The 16,714-nt window shown below is 43.0% G+C and overlaps 1 protein-coding gene across 1 annotated transcript; it reads left to right on the forward strand.

Moving 5' to 3' along the window:
• The first annotated feature begins 386 nt into the window (after nt 1-386).
• Nucleotides 387-2,154, forward strand: LOC120259525 (cysteine-rich repeat secretory protein 9-like). Its single transcript, XM_039267142.1, has one exon. It carries the CDS (start codon nt 558-560, stop codon nt 1,902-1,904), a length of 1,347 nt encoding a protein of 448 aa, XP_039123076.1. The 5' UTR covers nt 387-557; the 3' UTR covers nt 1,905-2,154.
• The last annotated feature ends 14,560 nt before the right edge of the window (nt 2,155-16,714 follow it).

Raw genomic sequence — 16,714 nt, forward strand, 5'->3', positions numbered from 1 at the left:
GTTATAAAGGAACCTTCAACCTTTAAATAAAGAGTAAAATGAAAATTTTAATGTTATATTATAGAAGTGGTATTGATGTTTTTTCTAATATAAGATCTTTCATATTTTATTAAAAACATTAAATTACACAACAAATGATTTAGTCTTTCCAATCAAAAAAATTTTTTTTTACAAAGCCAATGAAACATTCTTACATGAACAACTAAAAAATGTTAATTTTTTCCACCCCAATTCATATTTTAAACTTTTAAATATATTTAGGATAATTTTATATATTAAAGTAGTGGAAAAACTCCAAACCCACTTGGAAAAGAAAACCAAAAGTATAATAATAAATAAAAAATATTAGATTAATTCAGGAAAAATTAAACATAAAATTACTTATTAATACCACCCATGTAATAAGAGAATTGGCAGTTGATTCCCCTTCTAACGGCCTCTTGGTACTACCATATGACCATGTAGAAACACTTAATAGCCAAGAGATCTAATGGCGTCTCATCTTCTTCATCACTTCAAAGCGTTGAGCCACCTCTTCTTTCTCCTCTCCATCTACCATGACACAGCCATGGCAACTCTCACTTTCAAGCCAATCAAGGCCAACTGCGCCACCACCAGATACACAGACAATAGCCCCTTCTCCACCAACCTCAAGACCCTCTTATCCACCCCTCAAAGACAAGTCCTCGTCATCCATTTCCATCAATGAAACCGCCGGCAAGGCCCCGGCCACCGTCTTCGGCCTCTACTTCTGCACAGGTGATCTCTCAAAAGACAACTGCCAAGCCTGCATTCAAACAGCCATCAAAGACATCATTGATAGTTGCCCAAGCTCCAAACAAGCAATCATATGGTATGATTATTGTGAGCTGCGTTACTCTGATACCAACTTCTTTGGACTTCCAGACACTAATGGCTTCTCCATGATCAATGTTAATGAGAACACCACTTCATCAAGACCAGTGGAGGTGGTGTCCCAATTGGTGAAAGATGCTCCACTAGCCCAGCCTCTCATGTTCAAGTCCCAAGCTTTCATATCTGAGAGCTTGTATGCTCTGGCACAGTGTTCTTCAGACTTAAGCAGTAAAGGATGCAGTGATTGCTTGACTACCATCTTGGCAAATATCAAGGCTTGTTGCACTAGTTCTAAGGGATGGAGGTTTTTGGCTCCTAGCTGTTGGATAAGGTATGAAGCCACACCTTTCCTTCAGAATCTAAATGGAACAAGTACATACATCACTCAGAGCTATTGTTCAAGCAATAACTTCCCTTCTAATGGTGCCTCACAAGGACTTGTCAGGCTTTTGTCAAGCTTGACCAAAAATGCTCCGGCGATGGCCGGGTTCTACTACACCATTGTGAGGGAGAAAAGGGACATGCTCTATGGCTTAGCACTCTGCAGAGGAGATTTACAAAACAAAAGGGAAGATTGCCAGAGCTGCCTGAATGATGCAAGTAGAAGCATAGTAGAAGACTGTCCAAGCAAAGCACAAGCAATTGAATGGTATGAGAAGTGCTTTGTTAAATACTCAAACCAGAGGTTCTTTGGGATGTTGGACAGCGTTAATCGGACATTATGCGGTGTGGAACAAGTGTCAGCTGATGCCGATAGTGCTACGGAGAAACTAGCAAGGAGTTTAATCAATGATGCAGTGAAAAATAAAAAGTTTGTGAGTGCTGGAAAACTAGTGATTAGTTGTTCATTGTCTAGCTATGTTCTAGTGCAGTGCAGTAGAGATCTTAGTAAGGGAAGATGCATGCAATGCTTACAGAGAGGGATGGATAAGGTGTCCAGTGAATGCAAGCTTACCAATGGGTGGAGGTATCTCTCCGGCAGTTGTACTCTGAGGTATGAGACCTTTCCATTCTTCAACACGGCCATCATATCCACTGTGTCTCTTTGAATATGTGTCTGAACTCAAAATTGGGTTAACTGGGTCAATGGAGAACAATCCTTTTTCTTTAAAATTTGTTAAATTTGCATGCTCTGTTTGTTGTGGAACATGATGTGAGTTGTGCTCACACCAAACATGGTGAATTTGCTTGTCTAAACAGCTAGAAATAACTAGTTAGAATTTTTAGAATTGCTGCTATTGTTGCCCCCTGTTCTTGTATCTTCTAGCTATGGTGAAGGCTGAGTTACAGAAATGATATGCATGCTTCTTAATTATCTGGCTTTGATTGTGTGGTGATTCTTATGCTAGTGATTTGACTTTCCAATTATCAAAGAATAAAAGATATCAATTAGGTCGGATGATAAATACAGGGCACTGATCAGCAATGAATTCCGGTTCATGGATCTGGCAGTTTGCTTTGCTGATGAAAGTGAGAAGGCCTTTTTTTTTTCCAAATAGAACATATTCCATTAATATATTAAAAAAATCAGTATAATAACATAACAGATATAACAAAAACAGACGGAACAAACATAAAATTAAATAACGTGGTCAACCCCGTTCCCTCTCCTCCGGCCTCTTCTTCTTTGGTGAGAGAAGATGTTTCTTTCGCTGATGTACTCGCTCTCCTCCTTCCGTCGAGCCTTCTCAGCCATGTGACTCTGATTGGCAAACTGTCTCTAAACGTCGCCGTCTCTCGGAATCTAAAATTGTTTGCAAAAAATGCCTGAGATCTGGTCACTCCTCCGTGGAATGCAGGCATCAACTTACCTGTCGGCGCTGCGCTGGAACAGGTCACGTTGCCGCTCACTGTCCCCGCCGGTCGCCTCAAGGTGTTGAAGGTGATAATCCCCGGCAAAGATCTAAGAAATCTCTGCCGGATGCTCGGCCGCTCCTTAATATTGCTCCTTCGTTAACGACTGCAATCGCATCGCCGAACCTTCCTCTCTTTCGTGTCTCTCTTCCAATTACTGAAGAGATTAACAAATCCAAGGAAGATCTTAGAAAAATGATCATCGTTAAGGTTGCATCTGGGAATGCGAGTGTCAATTCGCTGAAGACTCACTTGCCGGAGATCTTAAATTCGGGTTTAATTGTCAACATCACTCCGTATGATGATGATTTTATTCTCTCCATGAACTCTTCTAGATCGGCCTCTCTAGCAGTCAAACAAAGCCGATGTCTTTCTCTTCGAAGCATGGTCATTGCACGATCAATCTCTCGCCATGGACTCCTGAGTTTAAATCTCACTCACTCGCTGCCGGCAACTATCAATGGATCAGGCTTTCTAATTTGCCTTTGCACTGCTGGAATTGGGATTCCATTGTTTCCATCATCCGACCTTTTGGTGATCTAATCTACGTTCAGAAGTGGGAAGATGTATCTCTGAAGTTTATCCGAGTTATGGCAAGATTAAAGAAGCCCATAGCCTTCCCTATGCAGCTGGTAGTTGATGTTGGTATGAGAAGTTTCTTCGTCTTGCTTGAGGATTCCGGCATCCCTTCTCTAAGGTCCAAGATTTCCAAAGCTGATACTTTGCACTCTAAGCCAGTAAATTCGGTGGTGATCAAGGCACACTCAGCTCTCCCTGAGAAGAAGCCTGCCGATGCTTTCGACCCCATCCCCTTGCAGCCTTCCGGCAGCTCTTCTTTCTTCCCCAACAGATCTAAAGGTAAAGCCCCAGCTATTGTCTCTCCTGAAATCGAAAATTCCGGCAAACACGTTGAGCTTGGCTCCGTGTTAGACCATTCGATGAGCCCTGACCCTACCGAGGAGGTAGGGATTCCCGGCGGCCGGCGGTTTTGCTCCGGTAACCGAAGAGAGAATTCCTTTCTCTCAGTCGGTGGTGCAAGTACCGAGAGCGGGAACACACTGTGCATGAATATGCTGGACGTGCCAACCACTCATGCAATGGCCGTTGCCTTGCCTCGAGATGGTAACTCACACATGCAAGTTGTCTCCAAGCTAACGTCGGTTCCTTTGCCTCGAGATTTGGTTGCACCACTGGATGCTGATCCCAGAGCCTCATCTAGGGTGATACCTATACCTCAGGTGCATAGAGATTTGGAGGAGATGATCTCTGAGATTCCTTCATTAAATCTCATTTCATCTCCGCCTCGGGATTTGTGCAACATGCTCATCCATACCCCTAATTCCACTAGTAGACCAATGCATGAGGACCCACCTTGTGTTATTCTCTCTCCTATTAATCTGGATGATGGAGACTTGCCTTGTGATAACCAACCCCTTGATGATCATCAAGCGGGTGATCAGCATTGTGATGGCATTTGTTCCTCTGATCCTTTGCCTTGTGATTCGCATATCACTGATCACAAAGCAAGGGATAAGAACTTGGTTTCTATTATTCCTTATATAGACCCTTCCTCCACCATTTCTACCACTCAAAAAAATGTTTCTTCTCAACTTCAATTCTCTGCTCCAGAAGAAATTAATACCACCCCCATTGAGGATAAATCGCTCAAGCAAATTATTTCTCCCACCTACTCTTCGCAGATCATTGCTTCTGCAAAAAATGGGACCTTACCTGATCACTTGAAATTCCTGCCACCATCTATCCCAATACCTGAGGGATACACATGGGTTGTTATTCATGGAGGATGGACCCTAATTCCAAAGGTCAACTCCGATAAGTTTGTTACTCCTGTTCCCCCCACTACTGCTCCCACTGTACCTGATCCTCTTGACGAGGAATTAGTGGACTGGGATGATAAAGATGATGACCAAGAATTTTTGGCTGATGACCTCGCCGATGAAGTTGATATTCCGGAGGAGTGATGATTTCGCAGACCCGGCCATCATTGAATCAGTAGTCCAGCACTTTGAGGTTGGTACAAGGTTGTCAAAATTTCCAAATATTTCACTCAACCCTCAGGGATCTTCCAATCTTGACTCCTGCATTTCTTCCAATAACCAGGTCCGTCGTAGCGACAGGACCAAAAAACCTTCAACAAGATGGAATGAAGATGCAGGTTTCATACAGCATCCACCAAGATCCTCTAAGAAAAAGATTCCTGAAGATCCCAGGGAAGGTACCATTCCTCAAGTGCACTCTTCATTAAATTCTTGGTCTGATGCTCAATTTCATAATTATAGCATTGCATGTGGGGTAAAATTCCTAGGCTCACCTCAACATAAATCCAAATGTTTCACAATCATGAAAAATTTAGAACTGGAAAGATCTTCCTCTTTGGTAGGCCCTGAGGGGACCACCACCAAGACACCCAACCCTTCTTTATGAAAATCATTTCTTGGAATGTTAGGGGGTTAGGTCGGCCCTCCAAACGCCACCTAGTTAAAAACTTTTTATCTTCTGTTAAAGCTGATGTTGTCTGCTTACAAGAATCTAAATTACATGTCCTTCACCGATCCCTTTGGAATTCCATTGGTGGAAGATTCCTTGACTCCTTTGAATTTATTCCTGCCTTGGGATCTGCGGGAGGCATTATCATGTCCTGGGATAGTTCCAAAGTGTTTGGAACACTTATCCACTTGGGGACTTTTTCCATAACTTTAAAATTCACTAATAAAGTTGACAACCTTTCTTGGACTTGTACAACTGTTTATGGTCCTAATTCCAGGATTATTCGTTCCGATTTTTGGGATGAACTTCGTCATGTACATGAATTTTGCTCACCCACTTGGGTCCTGTGCGGTGATTTTAACACGGTGTTCTCACTAAATGATAAAAACAGAGGTTTCCCTATTGCAAGTGATCTTGCATCGGCCCAAAACTTCCTCAATGAGCTTAACCTTGTGGACCCACCCCTTCTTGGCAGAAGCTTTACCTGGGCAAATGGACAAAGTGATCCCATCTGGACGCGCTTAGACCGCTTTCTTCTTTCTCATGACTGGTTTTCTTCCTACCCCAGGACCATTCAATATGCTCTTCCCAGATTTGGTTCTGATCACGCACCCATCTGCCTTGATTTTGGATCTCACACTCCGAGACCCCGCACTTTTCGTTTGGAAAAATCCTACTACATCAATGACCAATTAAGTTCTCTCATTCAAGATTGGTGGTGTGAACCTAACCTTGAGGGTTGTGGAGCTTTTATCATTTCAAAAAAACTCATTCACCTTAAATCTCGTCTTAAGGTTTGGGCTTCTGATAATTTTGGCCCCATCTCTGTCCTCAAAAATGCTTTGCTCTTAGAAATTAATTCTCTAGATTCCGAAAGTGAGAATAGAACTTTGACTGATTCTGAAGTTCTTCGTATTACCCAATTGCGTCAGGATTTCTCTGCCATCCTTAGAAATGAGGAAACCTATTGGCGACAACGATCCAGAATCACATGGCTCAAAGAAGGTGATTCTAATACCAAATTCTTTCATTCTGTTGCTAATGGAAGACGTAACAAGAACTTTATTCCCAGAATCCTCATCAATGACTCTTGGGTCGAAGGAAACCGAAATCTTGGTATTCACTTTTTGAATCATTTCGGTCTCCTATTTGGAACTGCTAGATCCTCCCGTTTCATTATGGACTGGCAACACTTGTTCAACCTTAGAGACACAGTTGATCTCTCGAATCTGGACTTACCATTTTTAATGAACGAACTCAAACAAGCAGTTTTTGACTTGAGCGCTGACAAAGCCCCAGGTCCTGATGGTTTCCCCATCTTTTTCTTCCAAAAGCACTGGGATTTAGTTAAAAACTCCTTGTTTTCCCTTTGTAACGATTTCTTTGAGGGGAGAGCAAACCTTGAGTGCATTAATTGGATTCATATTACTCTTGTTGCGAAAATCAATTCTCCTGAAAATCTCTCTGATTATCGCCCCATCAGCCTCATTAATTCTTCCTGTAAAATCTTATCCAAAGTTTTAGCCAATAGGCTGAGTACTGTGATAAGTTCCCTGGTTGATGACTCGCAATCGGCATTTATTAAAGGGAGATGTATTGCAGACAACATTATTGCTGCCCAGGAACTTATTTTCCATCTTCAAAAGCGCAAGGTGCTTGGTTATGCTTTCAAAGTTGACTTTGCCAAAGCTTTCGACTCCCTTGATTGGAACTTCCTCTTTGACATTCTTGCTGCCCGAGGCTTCAGTCACCGATGGATTTCCTGGATCTCTACCATCCTCCACACTTCCAAAGCTCGTGTGATTGTGAATGGGGAGCCCCATGGATTCATCCGTTGCAAACGTGGGTTGCGTCAAGGAGATCCCCTCTCCCCCTCCTTTTTGCTCTGGCAGCCGACACTCTTAGTGCAATGTTCTCGCACGCACTACAGAATAGAATTCTTGTGGGTATTCCCATTGATACCCTTGACAGCATCTGTCACCTCCAATACGCTGATGATCTCATCATTTTCTCTGCTGGAGGCCACGAGGACCTTCTTGTTATTAAGTTTATCCTCTACCTCTATGAAGGGGCCTCTGGTCTTACCATCAACTTCAATAAGAGCTGTCTTTACTCTACTAATTATGGATACCAACCCAACGCAACCTCGGCCTCAATCCTTAACTGCGCTAGGAATTGCCTTCCTATCACCTACCTTGGTGTCCCAATCTCTGGTAGACGCCCCCTGCGTGATGATTGGACAAAATTAATCTCAAAGATCAGAACCAAGCTTTCCTCCTGGAAAGCCATTTATCTTTCTCTTGGTGGTCGGCTGACCCTACTCAACTTGGTTATTTCTTCAATTCCCACCTATTGGATGTCCGTCTTCAAATTACCATCCTGGGTAATTAAGGAGATAGACAAAATTCGTAGAGATTTTCTCTGGAAGGGTCCGGATCTTGGTTCCAAAGGTCTCCGACTTGTTGCTTGGGACAGAATTTGTCGACCTCGTAGTATGGGTGGATGGGGCATTCTTAACCTTCAATCCTTCAACAATGCTCTTCTTGCCAAATGGTGGTGGAAAATCTTTCCTGGACAACAAGGTTGTTGGTCTAAAATCATTCATTTAAATTACCTGAATAGAGGTCCCCCTGGACCTCTCTTTCATTCTCCACCAAGAAATAAATCTTTTTTCTGGGCTGGCATCATCCCTATCCTACCCGCTTTTAGAGCTTGCACTTCAAAAGCCATTCTCAATGGTGCATCTACCTTTTTCTGGTTCGATAACTGGCTTGATGGCCGTGCGCCAAAAGACATTTGGCCTGACCTTTTCAATATCTGTCTGGCACCTTGGATTACCATTAGACAACTTTCTCTGAACCTTTCTCCCCTCGAATCTGTTTTTAGTGAGGTTTCTTCGGATGCTCTTCAACCTCTCTTACAATCGCTTCCTGATTGTTCATCTCCCCTTGAGGACAGGAACACTTGGATCTTGGAAAACAAAGGCAACTTCTCTGTTCGTTCTTTCTACAAATTCCTTGTAGATGGTGGTTTGCGCACTCCTCTGTACCCTTCCTTCTGGAAAGTGGACTGTCCCAGCAAGATCACTCTCTTTTGTTGGCTTGCTAGCGACAATAAAATTCTTACTCTGACCAATCTCGCTAAGAGAGGCTGTAACTCCATTTTTGGGACGGACACCTGCGTTTTGTGTTCTAAAGACTCTGAAACTGTGGATCATCTTCTGATTCACTGTGATTTTACCTCGAGAATCTGGGCTTTCTTCATGAATACCTTAAACCTTCATTCTTACCCATATTCTACAGAGCAGATTTGGTCCACTTGGATTCCTTCATTGGAAGTGCGTGTGCGCACTTTCTGGGACCTAATTACCAGAGCAATTTTCTGGAATATCTGGCTGGAAAGGAACAATCGTATTTTCAACCTTACCTCCATTTCCACTGCATCAATTATTTTTAAAATTTCTCATATGATTATTAATTGGTGCTCTACAGCTAAAGACTCGACCCAACAAGTCTCCAGTGATTCCATCCAGGCTGTCAAGCGCTCCCTTGACTTCTTGAGCGCCAGATCTGCAGACCTCGCCAGCGGCTCGACACATCTTCCTCTCCCTGAGTGACTCTCCTAGGTCCTACTGAGATGACCTCTGCTACCTCTTGGTGGTCTTCGTCTCCTCAGCTCCTGGTCGTGGGTTTTTTTTTTCGTTGGTTGTGGACTGTCACACCTCTGGTGTAGTGTCTGTCTGAGGAGTCTGTTGTTGTTTTCTGTCTCTTAATTCAATAAATATGTGGTTTATCCACTTTTTATCATAAATAACGAACAAAGACAACAAAAAGATGCCATAGAGAGCCCAATTTTTTTTTTTTTAATTAGCTAGATTGCCCTATGACCAGCCATCAAATCGATGTATTTTAAAATGTAAAAAAAAATTGCATTATAACATAAAATGTGCATTCGTGTAAGCATCAAAACTAAAGCTTATGGCTAATAAATAGTGTCATATATAAGGTGGGTAAAGGCCTTGCAAATAGGTAATGTGGTTCTAAACTAAATAAGAATGTTTTGAAACTAAAAATGGGCCCAATATACATGGGCCTCTAACAATGATTGTATTATTATAATAATTTTTTATTTTTACTTTTATTTAAGTCGTCTACCTCCTCACTTATATGCGTATAACACATGATATTTGCTTTTATTGTAAAGAACCAACTTGTTCTTGATACTGTTACAAAAAGGGTAGATATTTGCAAAGTGTTGTGGTGTTGTTTATTGTGTTTTCCATTCTTGTTGCTCAACCACTCTTTGTGGTTGTTGTTTGTTGTTTGGTTGTTATTCTTTCGTATTTTTTTCCTTGTATTGTCTAACCTTTGTAAGCTTTTGGTTTGTTCTTAATGCATTCGTTGTTTATCTATTTTATAAAATATATATATATATATATATTTGCAAGGGAGATAAGAAAGTTTTGTGGTGGTGCAAACTTTCAACAGTGCCCTGCTTAGCAAATGGTGATGGAAAATTGTGTCTAGTTCGCATTGGTGTGGTGAGGCTATTATTCGAGAGAATTATTTCAAGAGGGTCCCCCCTTGGAACCTGTTTCACAAGTAGCGTGGTAGATGTTCCTATTTTTGGAATGGCATTCTTCACACGTTACCCGCTTTTAGAACAAACCTCTCCTCGTTTATCAAAGATGGGCTTCCACACTCTTTTGGATGGACAATTGGGTGGATGAGCGTGCTCCCATGGACATTTGGCCTCATGCTTTCCTTTTAACGCCTTGCAAGGAGGAAACAGTTAGAGATTTTGTTCTTAGGAGGCCGGATTCCCCATGGATTGATTGCCCAACTGCGATTAATCTTCTTCGCAATCTTAATACTCAGTATTCCCCCGAGAATGATGGAAAACGTTGGAATCTAGCGGCAAATGGAAAGTTTTCAGTCAAAACGTTCTATAACTTCTTAAATGATGGGGGCATGCGCTGTCCCTGGTCTCCTGTCATCCTTAAAGGGGGCTGCCCAAAAAAGATTAACCTCTTCAATTGGTTGGCCTGGGACAACAAGATCCTGACTTTAGAAAACCTCGCGTTACACAGGTGCAATCTTCTCTATTCTACAACTTGTGTGATGTGTCATGCGGATGTTGAGACCGCTGATCATCTTCTCATCCTTTGTCCAGTGGCCTTACATATTTGGAATTACTTCAGGCATCTTTTTGAGGCACGACATATCCCGAGGTCTCTTAAGGACCTTTGGGGAGGTTGGAAAAGAAATTTGCCTAAATCTCTCAACTGTTTCTGGGATCTACTTGTGAGAGCAATCACATGGAACATTTGACTTGAAAAAAATGCACACATGTTTACTTCTGTTTGTCTTTCGGATGATTCCCTCATTTTAAAGATTGCTCGTATGATAATTGTGTGCTTATCTGCAGCTCCTGCCCCTAAGAAAGCGAAGCTTGAGGAACCGATGATGAAGATCAAAAGGAGTTTGGAGTTTCTACCCGCTAGCGACGTGGTGCTGGATGCCCCACAGTCGAGTTCCCTGGTCCCACATGAGATTTAGCTCTTTGATGTATTTCCCCCCTAAGGGTCTTTACCTTTAGGGGCTTTCCTGTGTCTCTGTTTCTTTTTGTTTTTTTCCTTTGTCTTGGTCTTACCACTCTTGGTGGTGTTGTTTCGAGCCTTGGCTCTTGTTATGTTATCCTGTTCTTGTACTCTTTTTTTCTTTTAATGAACGTGGTTTATCCACTTTTTCAAAAAAAGTTTTGTGGACAAAGGAGCTAGAAATAGCTAATTAAGGTCCACAATACTCAAAATCAAAACAAGAATTACAGACATAACAGTAACCTCCATCAACCACCTTGGGACGTCTAGTCCACTATGAAACAAAGAAAGCCTATTATTTTGTCTACCATATTTTGGCTAAAGTATCTGCAAGCCCATTACTGTCTTCAGAGATAAACTCCAATGTGATTTTCTGGACTGCGCTAATTTGACGTGATTGATTTATTCTCTCAGCATCCAGGGTATAAATTATCTTCGCTAATTAGAAGATGAACAGCAGTTGGACAAGTGCTCAGTATGCGGCTTGGGTTTAGTGGCCATTCTTAGCATCTCTCCAATGCAAATCCAATGGCAGTCACTTCAGCTGCTAAGCTTGAATCTTTGACAGCGTCTATTGCTCCCGCTAAGATGATCTAGGTGTCACCAACAACTAGAACAAAACCTAAACCACAAGGCAACTCCCTATCAGTCCGGGAAACATCAGTACATAAAATTGAAATAGAATAAGAATTGTGAGAGTTTGAGAGAAGCTCCCTAATATTATCCCTTGTCCTTCTTGCATAATCTCTAAGAACTGCATCATGAATGCTTTGTTGAAAGATTTAGGCTTCAGTGGCGATTTTCATGTTGAAATCCATGTCACATCTTGCCTTCCAGATCCTGTATGCACTAGTTGCCGATAGTCCTTTAAAGGCTTGACTACCCAACCTCGAATTCCATTATTTAATCAACCAAGGCTCTTGAGCAAAATCAACCCTCTCAATGAGTTGAATACTTGCGAAATTCTCAAATAAAGCCCAACATTTCCTGCTGAGCTTGCAATTCTAAATGATGTGCTAGCTCAGTTGTTTCTACCTCTAGTTCACAAATCAAGCACATCATTCAGGGACCAATATTAAATTATAAAAGTTTTCATATGTTGGGACAATAGTGGAATAACCTACACATCCATGAATGTTAATTTTCACTGGAGGAGCAACAGGGATCCTCCAAAGCACTTGCTAATCCACCTAATTCTCAGCATCAAGGCATTGGTTAACATAATTATGCACCACATTTGAGATTCTAGATAAAGCAGCTTCAAGAAACCATACCCAATGATTATTTTTATCAAAGTTAAAAGCAATCTCAAACCCAAAACTTTATTTACAGCTTCAACACATAAAAATATAGCTTTTATAGTGAAAATTTCTCCAATCGTCAACTCTATTTTTAACTCTAAAACCGAATATTCTAAGAATACTTTTCCCACTTCATAATTTATATATTCTTACTGTTAACAAATTTAATCAACTTTAATTCTAAAAGAGTGTTGTGGTTTTTTTTTTATTGTTATCGATGACAATGTATATTTGAACTATTTTCTATGTTTTTATTTTATTGTTTGTGTAATTTTTTTTAATTTTAATGAATTAATATTTCATGTATTATTTTTTTAATTTTTTATTTTTTAGAAATTAAAAAAATATAAACTTAAATCATAAAGTTAATTAATTTGATTAAAATATGAAATTATAAATAAAAAAACAGAAAAACAGAAAAACAGAAAATTAGAAAAAAAAAAACAAAAACAAAAATGAAAACAGAAAAAACAAAAATATGGAGCGGCAGAGGAGCCTGCTTGGCGATCTCTGGGGGGGGTGGATAGCCTTCAAGCAGGAAAGACGACGAGGTTGTGGAGATTTCTAAGGCTAGAGATACTTCGGCGGGAGACGTGGGTGCAAAAAAGGGAGCGTCTTACGCTCAAGTCGTCAGCTCATCTTCGAACGAAGGTTCTCCGAGGAGGAAGACGGGATCTACGTCTCGCATGGAGTGGAAGGGGAATGTGGGTACAAAACGGCCGCGCTCTCCCTGTGACGGTGCTTGTGGTAGGTGTTTCAGGACGACACACGCAACGGCGAAGTGCCGGCACCAAGTAGTGTGCTTAAGGTGTTCGTGTGTGGGTCATGTGGCCGCTAGATGCCCAATGGAGGATAGGAGGAACCCAAGAAGGCGAAGAGTGCATGTGCGCTCGAAATAGTTGGGCAAGTTGGACAACACTCAGGGGTTGAGTACGGCTGATAGAAGGCATTCTGAGGTTGTCTCGAACCAGCGGGAGACGAATGATTCGGGGGCAAGTTCGGTTGTGGAGACACGGTTGATAGTCAAACGGGAAGCTCTTTCCTTATCTCTCTCTCTCTCCGGAGAGCTATGATCTTCGTGAAGAGCTAGCCAAGATTGTTGTGCTCTCTATTGTGGGGGGATTCGTGAATGAGGAGAGTGTTTTGGAGATCATCCCCTCTATTATCAATGCCGAGCAAGTGGGTTCGATCGTCCCGTTAAATGAGTTATTTTTCCTCCTGCCATTTGATAACAGAGAGGAGGTGAGGGAGATAGTGAAGCTGGGGATGTTTGAGGCTAGGACGAAGGATGGAATGTACAAGTTGAACCTGGCGTACTGGACAGCTGAGATTGGTGCTTTGGGCCGTGCGACGGGGGAGGGTCATTGGGTGAATATTTGGAACTTACCTCTTCACGGTTGGTGCTAGAATGTCATCGAACGGGTAGGAGACTTGATCACTCTCTCCAAGCAAACGGTTCCTCACAAGAGATTTTTAACTGTGTTGATCCATCGTCGAAGTGGAGTGACTTTGCCGCTTGAATTGGACTTCTCATTCGGTATGAGAAGATATTTGGTTTTGATCACGGATGAGAGAGGGGTGTTCCCAGCATTTAACAGGGTTGCGGGGAGATACGAGTTGCTGAAGTGTGCAGGAGACAACAAGGGCCCGTAGGTGGTGGTTCGTTCCACTCATATGGTGCCAAGGTCCGATAAAGGTAAGCATATATTGAACCAGGCTTCTCTTGATACGAGGGACATGGGGGTTGGGTTGAAGGGCCTAAGCTCTGATGGCTCGAAGGATATGGGGAGAAGGAAAGAGATGCGTCCGGATTTTGGTGGAGGGATCACTATATTGCAGAGGGGCTCGGATGCTAGGCCTGGCGCTTGGAGGGTGATAGAGGATTTACCATCGCTGGTTGAGCGTTGCTCCCGCGATGAGGGAGGTGTTGTCATGTTGAGGACTTCGCGCCAGTTGAGCTGAGCTCCCGCGGTGGATCAGAGAAGGAGAGAGGCCATCGGGTGACTCCTCAGCTTCGGACCAATGGTCACTGCGGGACGACCGGTCTGAACAAAAGGACTCAGTCACCAGGGAGATGCTTGTCCGGTGATAGAGACAAGACGGGGAAGCGCGGCTCAAAGACAAGACGTGTCGACTGCTGGCGCCCTCGCACGTCGACGTTGGCGACAACTGGGGAGGAGGTGACACGTGGGGTGTTAAGAGACGCTGAGGTTTCTAAGGTCGTGGAGAATATTGGGTCCGAGGTTAACTCTAGGAACTTGCACCCGGTTGATGTGGTGGGACCGGATTCCTTGTCTATTAGTGTGGGTTAAGGGGCGGTGCTGATCCCGGAGGAGGCTGATGTGGGTCGTAATGTGGTTGGGCCTGTGATAAAGGAGATGGAGGACCCAGTTACTGCTGGTTTAGGCCTTCAACTGGGCCAGAGGATAGATGAGGTGCATAGGGGGGAGGAGGCCCAGTTTGGGGATCCGCTCTTATTCTATGTGGAGGGGAATGACTCACTTGCTGCTGATGGGCCAAGGTTGGGAGATGAGCCAGGTGATATCTCTGTGGTGAGTGGCATATGTGGATCTGGAGCTGAATTAGCCAATGTAATGCAAGTGGGCCCTGGCCCGATCTCCACAAATGTGGCCCATACAAACCCTGGGCTGGTTTCAATGGCTGTTAGTGGAATTTCTGCTTTGGTTAATGTGAATTTTGGAGATTTGGCCATGCAACCTGTTGTGGCGCCTCCAGTAGGATTTATTTGGCAGTTCTTGGATGGAGTGTGGGCAATGTTTCCAGATTTAGCCATTTTTGGGGCCACCAATGTTGGCATACCCAGAGATCAAGATCGGTTGGATATCAGTCGATTGGCAAGAATTTGTCAAGCACTGATGATGATTCGGATGACTCCGTCACAGAATTTGAGAGAAATCTGCGTGAATTATTACCGGGACTTAAAGTGGGAGGCTCGATAGGAGGTGCGGAACCCCCTAAGGGGTCAAGGAGAAGTGAAAGGCAAAAGAAACCTTCCTCGAGATTTAATGAAGATGCAGGGTTTGTCCCGGAACCGCCAAGGTCTTCAAAGAAGAAAGTGCTTCATGATGAACCGACTGAAGGTACTAGCAACAAACCTTTTCTTCTTTCTAATTGGTCTAATATTCAGCTTGCTAGTTATTGTAATGCTTGTGCCATCGTGTTTACTGATTCTCAAATTCATTGCTTGAACAACTTGCGTTTACTTGAGTCAAAACGTGCAACCCCGATGTTGAGGCAGGCGGAGACCTCTGATGAGGTCTGCGTTAATTAAAGTGTGTTTATGAATATTATAACTTGGAACGTGAGGGGTCTTGGTAGATCGGCAAAGAGGTTTCTAGTGAAGGATTTTCTTAGCATTCATCATGTGGAGGTCTGTTGTTTACAAGAATCCAAACTTGATGTGATTTTGGCTGCCACGTGGAGGGAGATTGGTGGTTCCTCCTTAGATCAGTTTGCTTTTGCTCTTGTGGTAGGAACGTCTGGGGGGATGATAATTGGATGGAACGGTGCTATCCTTGCTGGCAAGGTAGAAAGGGTCGGGATTTTTAGCATCACTGTGGGATTCCAGGATCTGCGAAATAATTTTGTCTGGCGATATACCACGGTGTATGAGCCTAATGCGCGGGCTTTAAAGTCGAGCTTTTGGGATGAGCTTCGGGGTTGTGGTGATGAACAACATACCTCTTGGGTAATTTGCGGGGATTTCAACGCTATTTTCTCTACGGATGACAAACACACCAGAGTTCACAATCTCCAAGAGATTCGTTACGCTAACCAATTTTTATTAGACCTTAATCTAGGTGAACCACTGGCGGTTGGTAGGAGGTTCTCTTGAACAAATGGGCAGCAGGACCCCATCTGGGTGAAGCTTGATAGATTTTTTGTGAATTGCCCCTAGTCGGAGCATTTCCCCCGTAGTATTCAACATAGCCTCCCGAGATTGGGTTCGAATCATGTCCTGATTCGTTTGGAAGTTGGTAATCACTGTTCTTATCCGAGGACCTTTAGGTTTGAGCTAGTCTGGCTCACGACGGAGGGCTTTCAAGACTTAGTCAGACAGTGGTGGGTTGACCTAACACCGGAGGGTTGTGGAGCGTTTGTGCTTGCTAAAAAATTGGCTGGGCTTATAGAAAGTTTGAGGACGTGGGCTAAATTCAGCTTTGGTTCTGTTAAACTTAAAAAGCTTGTGCTCTTACAAGAGGTGGAGTGCCTTGATGTCATTAAGGAAGCTAGGTGCTTGTGGCCACATGAATTAGCACTTGAGCACCAACTCCTGAGGTCGTTAGAGAGCATTCACAAACAAGAGGAAATTTATTGGAGGCAAAGATCCATGCTTCAATGGTTGAAGGAAGGTGATGGAAACATGAAGTTCTTCCATGCTGTGGCTAATGGTAGGAAATGCAGGAATCTGATTCCGGGCATTGCTCGCGAGGGGGCGTTGGTTTCGAATCCTAAAGAGATTGGGAAGATCTTTGTTGCTCGGTTCCAGCAATAATTTGGCAGTCAACGTTCCTCGCGACTCAAAGTGGATCTTTCCAAGCTTCTGGAAAACAAACTTCAGGTGGACTTGGCGGAT

Source organism: Dioscorea cayenensis, chromosome 4 (assembly GCF_009730915.1).
Source record: "Dioscorea cayenensis subsp. rotundata cultivar TDr96_F1 chromosome 4, TDr96_F1_v2_PseudoChromosome.rev07_lg8_w22 25.fasta, whole genome shotgun sequence".
Classification (NCBI taxonomy): Eukaryota; Viridiplantae; Streptophyta; class Magnoliopsida; order Dioscoreales; family Dioscoreaceae; genus Dioscorea; species Dioscorea cayenensis.

Coding starts and splice junctions, on each gene's coding strand:
- LOC120259525 (XM_039267142.1), top strand. CDS start 558: ATGACACAGCCATGGCAACTCTCACTTTCAAGCCAATCAAGGCCAACT.